Source organism: Pelobates fuscus, chromosome 9, assembly GCF_036172605.1.
Source record: "Pelobates fuscus isolate aPelFus1 chromosome 9, aPelFus1.pri, whole genome shotgun sequence".
NCBI lineage: Eukaryota > Metazoa > Chordata > Amphibia > Anura > Pelobatidae > Pelobates > Pelobates fuscus.
Genome location: NC_086325.1, coordinates 26,885,265 through 26,902,940, shown reverse-complemented (window position 1 = coordinate 26,902,940; position 17,676 = coordinate 26,885,265). Strand labels below are relative to the sequence as shown.

The following is a 17,676-nucleotide window of genomic DNA, read 5'->3' as shown; positions in this document are numbered from 1 at the left end:
CCTACCTTCACTGAATTCCCTGGTGGTCCAGTGGGGGGTTCCTTTCCGGTCTGCAGCTCCGCCGGGTGCAGAGCTGCAGACCGTGTAATAAAAGTCTCGCGAGCTCCCAGAGTGTTACCATGGTAACGTTCTGGGAGCTCACGAGACTTCTATCACACGGTCTGCAGCTCTGCACCCGGCGGAGCTGCTGGGCAGACTGACTCGAGGGAGCCCGGCGGCATACAGGGCAAGCCGCCAGGCTCCCTCCTGTTGTCGGGCCCGCGGTCACGGACCGAGAGCCTGACTAATCAGTCTGCCTTTCCGAGTACCCGGCGGCCCTGGATGTGTGGGTCAGCGCGACCCACTGGGAATCGCCCTGCGACCCACCAGTGGGTCGCGACCCACACTTTGGGAACCGCTGTACTAGAGTGTATTAAAATGCAGGGCTAGGCCTGTACTCTGATACCTCAACTCAGATATTTGAAACCCACAAAAACAACATGTATTATACACCTTTGTTTTATGTATCAAAATAAGCTAGCACAATATAAAGGATTAAAAACAATAATGTATTCAAAATTGAGGCCTATGCTAGTAGTGTATATAAGAAAAAAATGAAGGCCTGAAACAACTACTAGGCCTGAACTATGGTAGTCAAAACACAACAAACTCAAATATTTGAAACACACAAAAAAACTAATATATTAAAAATTGAGGCCTAATGCCTAAGCTAGTATATTAAAATAGAGGTCTGCACTAGGATACAAAGAAAAATGAAATCAGCATTCAAATGCAAAAATAAGCCGCATGGAAGCCTATTATAATGCAGGGCTAGGCCTGTACTCTGATAGCCAAAAAAACAATAAAACTCAACTCAGATATTTGAAACACACAAAAACTGTAATAATATATTCAAAATTGAGGCCTGATGCCTAAGCTGGCACATTAAAATGGAGGCCTGAACTAGACTCCAAACACAATCAGCCCTTGATTTCCCATGCAGAGGATAATTAAACAAAGTACTTTTTTTTTTCCTCCCCCAAAAAAATAAATCTGACTATCTATTAATGTGTTATTACCTCATAAATAACCTTTGTAGAAGTCTAAAATTCGTTGGTCGCCAGATGTGGTGTATCACCAAATTAATATAAATATTTTACACAAGGTTCTTCTACATTAAAAGGTATTTATTTAGAAGACAACAACACAATACTATAAATGTATCACAAACACACAGCCCAGACCCACGGAGCAACAACCCTTTTAAATCTATCTATCTATATAGTAATCCCCTTCCCCACACGTTTGATCTCACCCACGGTTAGGCCTTCACATCTAGTAATGGCTCACTGCTGCAAGTCCAACATCACATCCACCAGGGAAGAAAAGGAAGCAATAGAGTATAACATGGTTCACCAAGATAGCACATGGCGTCTGCACATCTGCTCTGTAGCACAGCCAAGAAGGAACAGAGAGGAATGAGGATAGAGGGGGGAGTGGCTATCTCTTTCCTGACTTGTAAATTACCATATCAATTACCATATCAAAGTAAAGCTTATCCCCCTGTAAGAAAGATCTACATGAACTTGATCACATGACCCCTGGTCACCATGCTAGTTTGATGACAGAATGTCACCACAGTAACTTGCAAATTCATCGCAAATCTGGGCGGGTTGATATATCTTTTGTCCAGTTTTAGATAGTAAAAATGGGATTCTGGATTGTGCTTGTTTATTACGCAATTTCTGCGATAGGAACTTTGTTGCTTTATTGCCCATTGAATAAGATGTGGCCTTGAGTTTCCCTAGTGCGATGCTGGTTTTCCGAAAGTGGATCTCATTAATATCATTTTGCGTATGCTCTATTTGCTCTTGTATTTGTAGAGATGGATTAATCTGATTTTGTCTATGTAGATCTTGAAGATTTTTAAGAAGGTTCAACCAGGCAGTTTGGGTAGTTTTTTTAAGGTATGCCGCTCTGGGTTAATATTCTCTAGATTGTTGGAAATGAAATATTGCTGTAATTCATGTTTAATTTGATTTCTGAATTCTAGATCATTTAATAACTCTTCATTTAATCTCCAAGGGCCTTTTTTTACATATCTATATTGGTCCGTTAATGTGAGTATTACAGGATTGTGATCCGATTTTGTAGATATTCCTATCTCACAGGACTTTATTTGTGAAAGGTGTGAGCTATGCATAAAGAAACCATCTATACGAGAGTAGTTGTTGTGGACTTGAGAAAAATGCGTAAATTCTCTTGGTATAGAGTTCTCCAAATATCATAGAGGCCATGAGATATCAGTATTTTGTTAAAGGTGTTACAACTTTTCTGTAAAAAGCACTTCCTTTTGTTTGAATGGGAAGCAGTTGAATCCAAATTCGGATCTAGAACATGATTAAAATCTCTGCCAATAATCGTAGTACCTGTTTGTAAGCTTATTACTTTATTCATAAGTGTTTGCATAAAATTATTTTGATTCAAATTTGGAAAGTATGCATTTACTATAGTGTATGTTGAGTTATTTATTATGCATACTAAAATAAGAAATCTACCCTGTGGATCTATATATGTTGTTATGTGTTCAAAAGCTAATCTTTGATTAATCAGAATTGATACCCCTTTAGTCTTATTGGGGGATGTAGCATGATACTGAAAAGGGAAATTCTTCAGACTAAAGATAGGATTAGAATTGTGCTTAAAGTGGGTCTCTTGCAGACAAATTATGTCAGCCTTCGAATCTTGAATTTCTTTAAGTATCATATATCTCTTATCTGGTGCATTTAGGCCTCTCACATTATGTGTATATAACTTCATAGCTCAAATCACAGGCATCTAAGGGGAGGGAGAGAGAGAAAAAAAAAGTGGGGGGGGGGGGAGGGGAGAAAAGGAAACTTAAATCAACCTAAATTAAATTAAATACAAATAAATAAAGTATAATACAGTGAATTGATCTAAATCTAAGCGTCTTAACGTGACACTTCTTAGAATGGGGGTTAAAGTGGGCGGAGCGGGCCCCTGAGTGACGGCAATAGAGGGCTCAACATTCATTTTCTTTTTCTCCTTTTTTTCTTTCTCCACTCTGTTTTTCCTATCTTCTTCCTTTTTTTCCTTCTTTCCTTTAAACTTCTCCCCTCCTCCCCCTTTGTCCTCTCTCCCTGCCCCTCTCTCTTCTCTGTCCTCTTCTCTCCATTATACAACAAATAGAGAAGTTTAGGCTGATATTAATAATATTAATAAGAGATTCTTCCAACTTTAAGATTTATACTATCTGTGACCCTTTATTATATATAATTTTACCAACCCAAATATTATTTTAACCTATAGATTACAAATTAAATATAATCCTTCGGGAAAATAGAATATAGCAAGAGTACTCAAAATCAAAGAAGATCTCCTAAACAGTGTTATCTAGGATATTCTCTAAAAATAAATCATAGAGAGAATAATCTGTTAGGCATTTTCATTGGGCAGATCTGCTGATATACTTTTAATAAGTTATTTTGAATACGCATTGATAATCACATTTTTCAAATGTTCATATATACTATTGTAGCCTCAAGTAAAGAGAGAATTCCAAAGATACTTAACATCAAAGGGGATCTTACTAAACAAAATTATTAAGGATATTCTTTAACGTATGTCCAAGAAAGAGTATTTCACAAGGCATTTTCCATTAGACATTCAGTTGATATACTATTATCCTTGGTGTGTCAGTTTAATATATAGTTTCGTAATTTTGCATAGTTGTTTTCAAATTAAGTCTATTGCATAACAATGTACGTATATGGTATAATGACTGTTGATTTTAAGTTTACTCATATCTACCAAACGTTTATAAACCTAGTAAATAGTAATAAGACGGACCTTAAGTCCGAACGGATGAACTGCTGCTTACACTTTTATATATATATAAAAAAAGCCCTTTAATCCTTACTGTGTAGTGCCTAGGTAATTATATAACCTGCTCAACATGTCTAGTAGAACCCATTTTATATTAGGGGGGGGGACTGTTAAGGACATAATGGACAATTTAGTAAAATGCCTATTTACTCCATTTAACTAAACAAACTCACATTATAATAATGACTACTCAAAATATCTCGCTATAAGCTACCCCTACCCCTCCCGTTGACAGTGTACAAGATGGCGCTGGAATCTGGGGAAGAACATTATGACACTTGTCCCACTGCGTGACGTTATGAACAGTAGGATGTGCTTTGATTAAAACCACTTAACACCTAACCAATTATTGATGTATTCCTCTCTGTTATCTATAATTATGCATATTATGTATTAGTGCTTTATAAGGGGGTTCAACGCCCGAAAATAAACATTCCTCAGTTGAATCATTAACCAGAATCTTGTGTCCGGTGTGAATTACTCGGGAAGCGTGCACGCTGTACAACCTTTTAATCTGGACAGGGGCAGATACTCAGGATATCATCAAACGCTTGGTTTGATTTCCCCAACAGGTTATGTTGCCTTTGAGACTGTATGGTAACAAATGAATGATAATTAACCCCATGATAGCATACCATTTACAAACGTAGACAATCCAAGGTATTACAAATGGGTTATGTCCAGTCTTTTTTTAGAAGCCAGTTAGTCACAAACACTGGTCAAAGTTAGCATTCATATTTGTTTGTGTGTGTGAAAACTGCAAAAAACTAATTTTAACCCTAATTTTGGCCAGTGTTTGTGACTAAGTGGCTACTAAATAAGAATAACCATACCCCATTTGCAATACCTTGGGTTGTCTACTTTTGAAAATGGTATGCCATCATGGGGGTAATTCTCATTCCTGGGCTACCATACAGTTTCAAAGGCAACACCAATCTGGCAAATTTTAATGTACAAAAAAGGAAATTCAAGTCTTATATTTGACTCAGTAACTTTTGAAAACACCATAAAAACTGTACACCTGTACATGGTGGGTACTGTTATACTCATGGAGACTTTGCTGAACACAATTATTAGTGTTTCAAAATAGTAAAACGTATCACAGCAATTGTATTGTTAGTGAAAGTGCCGTTTGTGTGTGAAAAATTCAAGAAAAGGCCCTTTCACTGACGATATCATCGTTGTGATATGTTTTACTGTTTTTGTCGTGGGGAAGGCTAGCTCAGAGGGTAACAGAGTGCAGCTCTATCCCCAAAAAGGTTAGTTTAGTTGTGGGGCCGATAGTTTTTGATGGAGACAATGGTACACCAAGTGTGGAAAAAAGTGCTGAAGTACTGCTGATAGCCCCTGGCTTTATCAGTAAGAAGTTGTCTAAGTAGTGGATGACAGAGTGACACCTGAGGACGTTCAGAAGCAGCCAGCATAGAGTCTCAGCGAAGATATCAAACAATTTGGGGCTGCTTCGAGAACCGACAGTGAGTCGTGTGGAAAAGTACTACTTTTCTCGCCATTTAACACTGTGCAATTGCCAGAGTGAGGTGGTGCATGGGTAGTAATTTGAAAGCGTTTGTGATGTCCGTTTTGCTGAGCCAAGGGCGACTACCAGTTGAGATAATGGATTGTATGGCGTCGTCAATTGTTACGTACTGAAGTGAGAATTTGTCTGCGGGTATGAGTGCGTTAATGCTGGGAACAAAAGAGGAGTGCGGTGCCGATAAATAAATAATTTGCTGTTTTTTATTAGAATACTTGTGTACTGCGACACCAATGGGGTTAGTGCGCCAGGAGGAAAACGGTGAGGAGGTGAAGGGGCCGATCATGAAACCGTTGGAAACTTCGGAGGAAAGGAGAGTGTCTGTGGAAACTGGATCTTGGCATGCTGACAATAGATTGGGACATTCCAGTGTGCCTGTGGGGATGGCTATAATACCCGTGAAAAAACCCTGTGTGAACCCAGTGGTCAAATATTCCACCAGATGCCTGCTAGGGTGTGTTCTTAGGTAAAAAAACAGGTTGTCGACATTGATGTCGGTTAGTCATTTGTTAGGGGACAACCTGGCCGGGCACATGGTCTTGGTAGGTGCCCTAAAGCATATGGAGCAGATGTGCAACAATCTACAGGCGCTGAAACTGCAGGAGCCTGAGTTGAAATTATTGCACACCTGAGCTTTACCTAGAAAGGAGTTGGGCCTACCCAGCTTGTCACGTAGACCACCCGCTGGTTTGTTGTGAGGGGTGAAAGTGGGATGAGGGGTGGGAGTGGAGGTGGTAGGATCGGCTTCGGAAGGACATAAGTCCGACGGGGGCCTGAGACCAGCGAAGTGGCGACAGAATAGTTCTTTATCCATCTGACACCAGTTAATTCTGACATTAAACTGTTTCAGATGGGTCGCCGCCTTCGCTGATACCGACTTATGATAGTCGTAAAAAGAGGAGCCCCCGTACTTGATGCCTAAATCCACCACCTTGTGGAGGTAGAGGTCTAGCTCCTCTCTTCTTTGGGGATACACCGTGCAGATGACATCACGGTATATCCTAAAGGCAATTACGAACTGAGGGATGGATAGTTTTTTGTTAAGCCTAGGTCTCTAGACTTGAGCACCACTGAGATGTCCCCGTAATTGTATGCCCTGTTCTCCAGTATGTCTTGGGATGCTATAAGCAGAGACACCAGACACACGTCCTTCCCGTCTAGGATTTCTTTCCTGATGGAGTCTGGGACGGAGTGGGCTGGTGACTCGAAAGGAGATATACCTGTGGCTGGTGCTGGAGAGGGGTGTATAGGGGGGCATGGTGGTACAACAGGAACTGCTTGGGTGGTGGCTGGGAGGCCTGAGGTGTTATCTGGGGAGGCGATGGCGCTCTCCACCTTAGATAGCCTGCTGTGCAAAGTTTGTAGGTTAGCCAAAATTGCTGCTAGGGTATCCTGGGTGGCCAGGCCAGCTCTTGGTGGCTGTCCTTGAGAGCTAGTGCCTGGCCTAGGCTCAGGGGCTTGGTAGGTGAGCAGTCTGTAGAGTTCCGCCTTTCTAGCCATAGCTGGAAAGGGGATTCCCCTAAGCCTAAGTTCGGCCATAATTTTAGAAATAGTCCATGCTCTCAAGGACGTGGGAGTTGAGGGGGCAGGGCTCGAGTGCTGCAGGAACGCGTGGGAACGGCATTCCTGCACTTTCTTTTGAGCAGGAACGCCGTTCCCGCTGTAGCTGCAGGACTTATGCCGCTCCCAAATGCCCCCCGTGTTCCCCCTGTCATGGGGGGGCCCAAGAGGTGGCCTAATGCTGGACCCCCTCCCCCCCCCCCCGGCGGGCGGCTCTCTCTCTGTCACACGCGGCGAGGGAGCTGTGTCCTCTCTGCTGCCTCTCACCGCTCGCCGTTTGCTGATGCTGGGAGCCGGACTATGACGTCATATTCCGGCTCCCAGCATCAGCAGACAGCCTGCGCGGCGCGAGGGAGCAGAGAGGACACAGCTCCCTTGCCACGTGTGATATGGAGACATTTCAGTAGTTCTAAACAGAGAGACCCACGATTTTTACAAAGCTTTCCATTCCTCTGTTTATCATTGCCTCTCGCATAGAGACAGCCACTTCCACTTCTCACCACTCTGTCACCCCACGCACTAGTCAGGGAGGCGGCCCGAGGGTCAAGCTGGGCTGACCATTTCATTTCTGGGGAAGGCTCGGGTGCACCATTACTTTAATACTGGGGTAGTCTATTTCACTACATGCAGTGTTTTGCACATCTGCTCCAGAACCTACCTAGTCCACAAACGCAGACCATCTGTCACCTAAGATACGCCCAACTAAGGTTAACCCCTTAAGGACACATGACATGTGTGACATGTCACGATTCCCTTTTATTCCAGAAGTTTGGTCCTTAAGGGGTTAACATTGATATCCTGGAATACTATCTGCATTTACACCCAGGTAGGCATCTGGTAGATGCTGTTTCCGGGTTTCTCACAGGGGTTCAGACAGGCCTTATCACCATTCCCACAGGTACACTCGTATGCCCTATCCTATTATCTGCACCCATTGACCCTCTTACGGTGGACCACCTTCTGTCCACAGCAGTCATACGCTGATTTCACGATCGCCTCCTTCCGGTCTTCACACTTCTCATCTTGGCGTACCATTCCCATCGAGGTAGCTATTCACTATACTTTATAATATGTCTGGTCATAGACCTCTTCCGCACCGCACTCTACATCCATTCCCAGCCTCAAACTCCCTCATTCCCGCTATTGAGTTCTCACTGCACTACGCAAATCGACCATGCCATACAAACTATCACTTCAGCAAGTAGTTTGGCTTGGTTGAGCAAGACTGACTTATCCAACGCCTTTAATCTACTACCTATTCACCCTTCACCATGGCACCTGGCCTACGTTCGGGCGGCCATCCTGGCTAACCATTTTGTGGCTGATTCACAGGCTGGCTAGGCTGGCAGCAACCTCTCAGCTCTTTTTAGTCTGCTTTTACATTCCTGGTGTCTACAACACAGTCGCTGACGCTCTTTCACGCTCAGTTTAAGATCTTCTTTCAGGCGCTCCCTACGACCCAATACATACCATACAGGATACCATCTTTCCATGAGATAATCTTGGACTAAGCACACAATTACACCTCGTACAGGTACGCACGCTTCAAGCAGTTTCACGACTACTTTATCACCCACACCAGGGCTTTGTATATTGTTGATTGTCACAAGTAGAGTTTTCTCGATTTAAGACTTTTGCAGTTAACCTATTGTACTTTTTGCCTCTTCCTCTAAACCTACAAATTCAAGCATCTTATTTATACCTCCTATGCTGTCACTCCGCTTTACGTAGCCACACACTATCAGTACTAATCCATTACTTCACGTCTAAACCTTCCATTAAGGTAAGCTACATCATGGCTTCCTTCGCTGGTCTCTATTTTTTGCAAAAGCGCTGCATCAGCAGCTTCGAGCTCTAACACCCCAGTCTACATCACTAAGTGATGGGGCCACAGGCAGGACCGGTGCTAGGATTTTTAGTTACACAGGCGAAGATGCATTTTGGTGCCCCCCACCCTCGTTTAAAATAAGGTTCATACAAACACAGAAATAATCATACAGAGACATACAGACACAGACACAGACGCATACAGAGACATGCAGGCATATAAAGACATACATACAGAGGCATACCGTCATACAGACACATACATACATACATACATACATAGACATACAGAAACATACAGAGACATCCAGGCATAGACACATACATACAGGCATACAAAGACATACACGCATACAGAGACATACCGTCATACAGACACATACATATATACAGGTATACAGAGACATACAGGCATACAGACACATACGTACAAAGACATACAGGCATACAGACACATACATTTGTACATACAGAGACATACAGGCATACGGACACATACATTTGTACATACATAGACATACAGGAATACAGAAACATACAGACACATACATTTTGTACAGACACATACAGGCATACAGAGACATACAGGCATACAGAAACATACATACAAAGACATACAGGCATACAGAGACCTACATACATACATACATACAGAGACATACATACATACAGAGACATACACAATTACATACTTACATCAGTTCAATCTTGTCCCCTGGATGCATGCTGTCTGGCTCCTTGGAGTCCTGTCCTGCAGCCCAGCCCCATCACAGGGCGCCAGCTGCGCTGTGTGGTACACAGGGAGCAGGGATATGATGTCATTCATATCCTCGCCCCCTCCAACACATGGCGGCGGGCACCTGGTCGCAGGGGTTGCAGGGCTGTGACCCCTGCGACCGCGGTATGTACGCCAGTGCATGCAGATTCACACACAATTAAAGGACCACTACAGACACCCAGATCACATCAGCTCAATGAAGTGATCTGGGTGTCAGGTCCCTCTAGTTTTAACCCTGCAGCTGAAATCATCAAACTGCTATGTTTCACCGAGGGTTAATCCAGCCTCTAGTGGATGTCTCACTGACAGCCGCTAGAGGAGCTTCCGCTATTCTAAAACACTGAACGTCCATAGGAAAGCATTGAGTAATGCTTTCCTATGGGCGGTTTGAATGCGTGCGCGGCAAGAGCATTCGGAGCTGAGAGGCGGAGGGATACCCAGCGCCAAGGGAGTCCGGCGCTAGAGAAAGGTAAGTGCTGAAGACACACACACACTCTCACGAACAGATGCATACACACCAGCTAACAGACACACACATTTACTGACAGACACACTCAGCGACAGACATACATACACACTCACTTACAAAACATACACTCTCACTGACAAACACACACTCACTAACAGACATCAAACAGACTCACTAATACACACACATACACACTCAGTAAGAGACACACAGTAACACACTCACTGACACTCACTAGCAGACACACTCACTGACACTCACTAGCAGACACACACACACTGACACTAGCAGACACACTCACTGACACTCACTAGCAGACACACTCACTGACACACTAGCAGACACACACACTGACACTAGCAGACACACTCACTGACACTAGCAGACACACTCACTAGCAGACACACACACTGACACTCACTAGCAGACACACACACACTGACACTAGCAGACACACTCACTGACACTCACTAGCAGACACACTCACTGACACACTAGCAGACACACACACTGACACTAGCAGACACACTCACTGACACTAGCAGACACACTCACTAGCAGACACACACACTGACACACTAGCAGACACACACACTGACACTCACTAGCAGACACACACTGACACTAGCAGACACACTTACTGACACTCACTAGCAGACACACTCACTGACACTCACTAGCAGACACACTCACTGACACTAGCAGACACACACACTGACACTCACTAGCAGACACACACACACACTGACACTAGCAGACACATACACACACTAACACTCACACTAACACATGTTTTTTTGTTTTTTAATTTAATCCCCCAGCCTCCTTACCTTTTGGAGTGCTGAAGGGATTCCCTGGGGTCCAGTGGTGCTGCTGGGCTCCTGGGCGGGCGGGTAGGCAGGCTGGCTGGCAGGTAGGCAGGCTGCAGTGGCGTACATACCAGGGTCGCAGGGGTCGCGTGCGTGTGTGTCTTAAGCACTTACCTTTCTCCAGCGCCGGACTCCCTTGGCGCTGGGGATCTCTCCGCCCCAATCCGCCTCTCAGCTCCGAATGCGCATGCGTGGCAAGAGCCACGCGCGCATTCAAACCGCCCATAGGAAAGCATTACTCAATGCTTTCCTATGGACGTTCAGCATCTTCTCACTGTGATTTTCACAGTGAGAATCGCAGAAAATCCTCTAGCGGCTGTCAATGAGACAGCCACTAGAGGCTGGATTAACCCTCAGTGAAACATAGCAGTTTCTCTGAAACTGCTATGTTTTCAGCTGCAGGGTTAAAACTAGAGAGACCTGGCACCCAGACCACTTCATTGAGCTGATGTGATCTGGGTGTCTGTAGTGGTCCTTTAAGTGTATGTGTTTATGCATGCACTGGTGTACATACCGTGGTCGCAGGGTTCGCAGCCCTGCGACCAGGTGCCTGCCGCCATGTGTTGCGGCCCCAGCCCGCGCAGAGTAAGCGCGCACGCGCGGGGGGCCCACGGATCAGTTTTCGCACCGGGGCCCCATGGGTTGTGTGTACGCCACTGGCAGGCTGGCTGGCGGGCGGGCAAGCGCGAGCGAGTGTGCTTCCTCTTCAGCTACCTCGCGCACCGCGTAGGGATGCCGGCACCGGAAGATGACGTCATCTTCCGGCTTCGGTATCAGTATGCGGCGCGCGAGGGAGCTGAAGAGGAAGCACACATGGGAGAGTGCTCCCTCCCTCGCGCGCCCGCAGAACCGTGCGCTCGGCCATGCTACATTAGGTCGTCGGTTGGAGGGGAGCGCAGTGCGCTTCCCTCCTTCCGGTCAGCCTGATTTTGCGCCCCCAGGGCCGGTGCGCCCTAAGGCGGCCTAAGGCGGCCTTATGGTAGCGCCGGCCCTGGCCACAGGTAATCCTCAGCTCAGTTACATATATACCTCAATCAGAGTAAAAGCTCCTTACAAGCTTTCAGTACAGAAGCTGTATAAACTTGCAATAAAGTGTGTTTCTTTGAATCCTCTTTTTACAGGCCTACTCGTACGTTGGTTTCGGCACACTTCAACCAACCTTGCTTCCCCTTCTACATTCCATTACGTGTTAGATAAATTCCGAGCACAATTTGGAAGGCCATTTGGCCTGAATTTGTGGGAGGAGTTATGATCCTATTTAAACCCTACCCCCCTACTTACCTTTGTCGTGCAAGCTGTTTGTCCCCACCCACCTACACTCATCTATATTAAACAATTCACCTTTGTGGGCCCTCTTTTTACAGGCCTACTTGTATGTTGGTTTCGGCACACCTCAACCAACCTTCTACATTCCATTACGTATTAGATAAATTCCGAGCTGGACTGTCTAATGCCGATTATGTGAATATTTCTATGCACAGACGCACAAACATTGGCTGAGTGCAATTTGCTGACTGTTTCGACATAGCAAATTATTTAATTTCATACAATCAACAAACCACTACATGAGTCAGTCTCAGGTCTTCAAGTTGACAGCAATTAAAAATGGAAACACTCAATAAGGTTACTCAAGATCTTTCAACATTATCCTGTGCTACGCCCTGAAGGAAACAGTAACTGAAAGTGTGAATCTCTTCCCATCCAGAGACAGAGAATATATAAACAGCAAGGAATGGGATTTTTTGTATTCATCAAGTTTACAGTAGAAAAGGTGAGTCTCAAGGAGATCAGCAGAGAATGACATCTCTGGACTTAATGATTTAACTTCTGCTTTGAACCAGCTGGCCATTCACTAAACTGGGAACTGTTGGGAACTAACCTGGGGATTTCATATTTTAGGCTAAACTGGCATAAATCTCAGCTATTTTCATACCTCGCAACATTTCAGATGGACAAAGAGGACACTTTTCATTTTTGGGGTGTGAGTAGCGGTGTGGCCAGGGGCGAGCTGTTCTAAGATATTTTTGGTGACTAACTAATGACTATTTATACAACTGAAATGTGATTAAGAATTAGAATAATGTAACTTATTTACACAGACTTATTTCTAATCGCATTTATTGTTGTTTAAAGACACATTAGTGCGTGATTTATTGCTGTGGAGCTCTGGCATAAATTTAGCCTGACCAATAATGTGAAGCTTTAAGGAAAGAGGGACATTAGAATAGAAAAGATAGGGAATTGGGCCAGAAATAGTAACTGTACCTCCAAGGTAGGGAAAACTTGAAAAATATGTATTTTTCTGCTTGTTTTTTTTTTTACAAAATATGTGCAATTCCCGTTTAGTGCACAGAGTCTGCTTAAGGTTGCCCAGGGTCCTATGCAGACTCAAGCAGGGTCCCCTCACAGCCAGAGTCCACCAGGGAGTCTAGGTTATCTGGCTCTGTTAATGCATATGTGACAGGTACTTTGTTTCACAGTTCAAAAACATATGCAATATTTGGCTGTACAAAAAATAGGAAAATAATAATAATAATAATAATAATAATAATAATAATAATAATTCCAGAGTGTGAAGCAGTTTTATCCTTTGATCAACAAGATATCTCCGTAACTATGGCAATATTCCTATAATATTTTACTATTCCATTTTGATGCCAATTTTCATTCCAGACATGTGCTAAGATGTGTGTTGAGAAAAATAGTAAAATAATTCATATGAATTTGTGAATCTGATCACATGGAACATATTGGCTTACATACATATAATATAGGAAGGAGTGACCAAATTACTTGTGGGCTCAAGCCCAAGGTGTTTTTGACCAAAGCAACTCAACTGGTTGAATGCGTATGGGGAAGTCTGTGGTGGGGTTGTGTCTGTGCATGGGCTGTTTGTGGTGTTGTGTGTGTGCGCATGTTAATAGTGGTGTAAGAGAATCTTGCAGAAAAGCTTGTGTGCTAGCTTCTTACCCAGAGACTATGGGCCCGCTGTGACACTAACATAACAGGTGGACATATAAAGGGTTAATGGTGTGTAAATGTTATATTCTACAATCTCTGTTTTTTTGGAGTGTGGAGATGTTTTGTGTGTAAGTTTAATTCAATCAGTACAGCTTGTCACTTTGATTAAGTTAGTGATGCCCAGACACTCTGGCACCAGGGGTGGGTGCAATGTAATTAAACCTGTCATTGTTATTGGTTACTTTCCCAAGTCCTGTCCCTATTATTGGTTGTTATGCTTTATCCTCCCCTTGGGTTTCCCCTTGGGTTTCCCTATATAAACATCAATAAAAATACACTTTGTTCTTCCCTTCACTAAGTTCTGTGTGGTGTTTGGGAGAGAGATATAAAAGAGCTATCTGATCGGAGAACTGGCTGAGGGTTGTGGAAGAAGTAAAAACCCCTGGAGGTTGCCTCTCAGAGCCCTTGTGGACAGGGACGAATGGTATAGCAGGACATCTCTGGTCCTCAAGCCTGACAATAGTCTAACCTGCTCCTCTTACAAGTGGCTGTATGTGGGAAAACTTGCCGTATGGTGTTATTTGGATTAATAAGGGCCCTAGGGTATCTTTGGGGAATCGGAGCTCTAGGACGTGTGGGAAGATAAGGTCTGTAAGGATTTTATTTGAGGAATATAGTGTGTGTTGATAGATAGGGGCGCTAGGTGTGTTTGGGAGGGCTAGGGTTGTGGTTATGGGTTGGATGGGGAATGTAGGTTATGTGTTTTGTTGGGGTTATGGGGTCTGTAGAGTTTTGTTTTAGGGAAAGGGGCTGTAGAGTGTATGTGGAAATAAGGGCTGTATTGTGTGATGGGGAGGTTAGACTGGATCGCATATTTGTGGGAGAATAGAGGTTGTAGTACAAATGTGCATGTTGAATAGGGGCTTTAGTGTGTGTAAGGTGTAATAGGAACAGTTGTGTGAGTGTTGGTGGGAGATAGGACTGCATTGTGTGTTGGGGATGACATGGGTTGAAGTGTGTGTTGGGGGTAATAGTAGCTGTTGTGAGTTTCAGAGGCTGTTCTGTGCATTGGGAACATTTTAAAAAAATCTGTTTATTTCCCCCTCCTCTTACTTAGCTTGGACCAGGGAGGGGTACTGCATTGTGAAATCTGCAGAGTACTCACACGCTGCGCTGTACCATCTACTAAAATCTAAACTCTTTCCAAGGTCCACATCTCCCAATACTTCTTCCTGCTGTTTTTTTGTCTTAAATGGGTTATGAAAGAAGTAGTCTAGGTACATATTTGACTACACATAGAGCTTTGAAATAATTCTGATTCCAGGTATCTGACGTGCAATCTGAAAACTTAACATGAAACTCCTCGTTATCCTTCTGTCTGCCTTCTGTGCCCTTACGCATGGTAAGTGCTTTAAATACATCACAGTTTAGTAGATAGGACAGGGAGTTAAACAGTGTGAATGGGGTGTTAACCAGGGCATAGGTAAGAGATACACTAAAACACTATGAGAAACATCTCTTTGTAACTGTCGTCTACAATTATGAGAGGAGCACAAAGCAAGAAGTATTGGTGGGTTAAAAGACACACAAGGAGGTAAATGGGGTCAAACAACACACAAGGAGGAAAGGAAGAATTAAGAGACTCACAAAGGGTGAGTGTATATAGAGGCACAAAGAGGGTTGAGCAATACATAGATAAAACATATTACAGTTCAGCGTGTAGTACCAACCTGCAGTTACGCCCTGGTACCAAATAAAAGAGGTATGGTTCTTGAACTGAATTCTCCTTTTCTCTCTATTTTAACCAGGATGTCCCACCATCGTGTCCAAGTCAGCATGGGGAGGAAAGGCTGCCAAATGCAGCAGTCGTTTAGCCACTCCAGTCACAAATGTGATCATCCACCACACTGAGGGGGCATTTTGTTCCTCACCGGCTACATGTTCTGCTCAAGCCAGAAATGTCCAGAATTATCACATGAGCAGTCGAGGCTGGTGTGACATTGGATACAAGTAAGCTGCTTAAAAAGAGAGGTCTTCAAAAAAAATCAAGTGGATAGCTGGAAAACTTTGGAATTACTATGTCCTGAGTTTAAAGGTCAAGGGGGTAGAATTTAAAGATATAATAGATAAAAGAAGATAATTGGCATGGGCATCCCCAGCCCGGGGCAGGAGCAGGAAAAATTCCCCCAGGAATTTGCCTTTCCTTTATTTTAAATGGTTACGATCATTCCCCTTCGCTAAAATGCATCCAGTAGAACAGATCTCTAATGCAAAACTTTCACTATCTTCTGTTTGCTAAACCAGACCAATTAAATGAAGACTTCAAAGTATGGCTTCTTGATCCAGTGCATTCGTTCATTGAGGCAACATACTGCCAAGATATATTTATTTAGCTCTGATGTTAAAATTAAAGATCCAGTGATTGGCTCATCTCTGGGTGAGAAGATAGGAGAAAAAATGGTAGACTGTGTATTGAAAAGCTGGAGAAGACCTACAAGAAAAGATTCCATCCCTAGAATGGGTTTTCAGGCAGTGAAAAGATTAGCAAAGAAATAGGCAATTGTGAAGTTTACTATATTATACAAATAATGATATATACTTATATATTTTTTGTTTTTATACTCCCAAATTAATTTAGCTTTCTGGTTGGAGAAGATGGCCGTGTATATGAAGGACGTGGCTGGAGAAACCTCGGAGCTCATGCAACAGGCTACAACTCAAAATCCATTGGAATTAGCTTTATTGGATCGTTCACTAGTAAGTTGGTACAATGGGGTAATGCCATACTATCACATTTGGGATAAATTATTATAGAGTCTCCGTTTATCACCGTTTGTCTTTACTCTTTTCTGTCTCCACCTTGTTGTACGTTTAGAAAACATAACATGTATTTCTTCTAACACAGAAATGCTATTTATTTTGATTTCAGCAGAACAACCATTTTATTGGTTTATTTCTAGCTATTTATGTCTTCAACTATCTCCTCATTTCCATTTTGAAGTATTCTACCTATACTAATACTTTTTGATCATTTTTGTAACTTGTATTTTTTTTCCACCCAGAGCGCGCTCCCAGTGCTAGCGCCCTAAATGCTGCTCAAAGTCTGATCAAGTGTGGAGTCTCGAAAGGTTATATCAAATCAGCTTATATTCTGAAGGGACATCGCAATGTAGGGAAGACAGATTGCCCTGGAGCCAAATTATACCAAATCATTCAAAAATGGCGTAATTTTAAGGCTTGAAACTCAAGCATTGTGCAATGAATTTATCTTGCTGTACTGCGTTATTTTTGTTTTGCTTTATATGTGTCACAACCATTGGAAAAGTTTTAAAGTTGTATGTGCAGTTTCTATCATACTTGACATTATTTTACAACTGTAAATATTTTAGGTACGCCATTTTGTGCCACACAGCTCCTTAAATGTGCAGAGAGCTTCAAACCAATAACACAAGACAGATACTTTCTGGGACATACTCACACATGTACGCTTTAGTTTTTATGACATCTCTCAAAGAAGGGCAATACATGATGATACTCCATCTTAAAGAGTACACTCTATTCTCTCCTGTATCTCATTGAAATATAAAATGTTCAGCTTTTTCTACTAACAGCAGAAAATATTAAATTACTTTAATCCACATTGTGCTTTAATTTACTACAGAAATCTGCTTTTACTAGGAAATACTGCTGTAATAAAATATATATCATTTTATTTGACTTTATGCTATTTAATAAGAGTGCTTCTTGTCTTACAAGGTAGAAATTACTTCAAAATAATGAAACTGAAATAGTA

The 17,676-nt window shown here is 42.9% G+C and overlaps 1 protein-coding gene across 1 annotated transcript; it reads left to right on the top strand.

The window, feature by feature from the left end:
• The first annotated feature begins 14,336 nt into the window (after positions 1-14,336).
• Positions 14,337-17,185, top strand: LOC134572600 (peptidoglycan recognition protein 1-like). Its single transcript, XM_063431665.1, has 5 exons — positions 14,337-14,367; positions 15,208-15,285; positions 15,692-15,893; positions 16,522-16,640; positions 16,946-17,185. The coding sequence occupies exons 2-5, from the start codon at positions 15,237-15,239 to the stop codon at positions 17,122-17,124; spliced, it is 549 nt and encodes a 182-aa protein (XP_063287735.1). The 5' UTR covers positions 14,337-14,367; positions 15,208-15,236; the 3' UTR covers positions 17,125-17,185.
• Positions 17,186-17,676: the final 491 nt, after the last annotated feature.

What these genes read in the sequence shown, in the direction of transcription:
- LOC134572600 (XM_063431665.1), top strand. Translation starts at nt 15,237, where the DNA reads ATGAAACTCCTCGTTATCCTTCTGTCTGCCTTCTGTGCCCTTACGCAT. An exon ending in TGGTGTGACATTGGATACAA is followed by an intron (nt 15,894 to 16,521) that starts GTAAGCTGCTTA and finishes AAATTAATTTAG; the next exon opens with CTTTCTGGTTGGAGAAGATG. An exon ending in CTTTATTGGATCGTTCACTA is followed by an intron (nt 16,641 to 16,945) that starts GTAAGTTGGTAC and finishes TTTTCCACCCAG; the next exon opens with AGCGCGCTCCCAGTGCTAGC.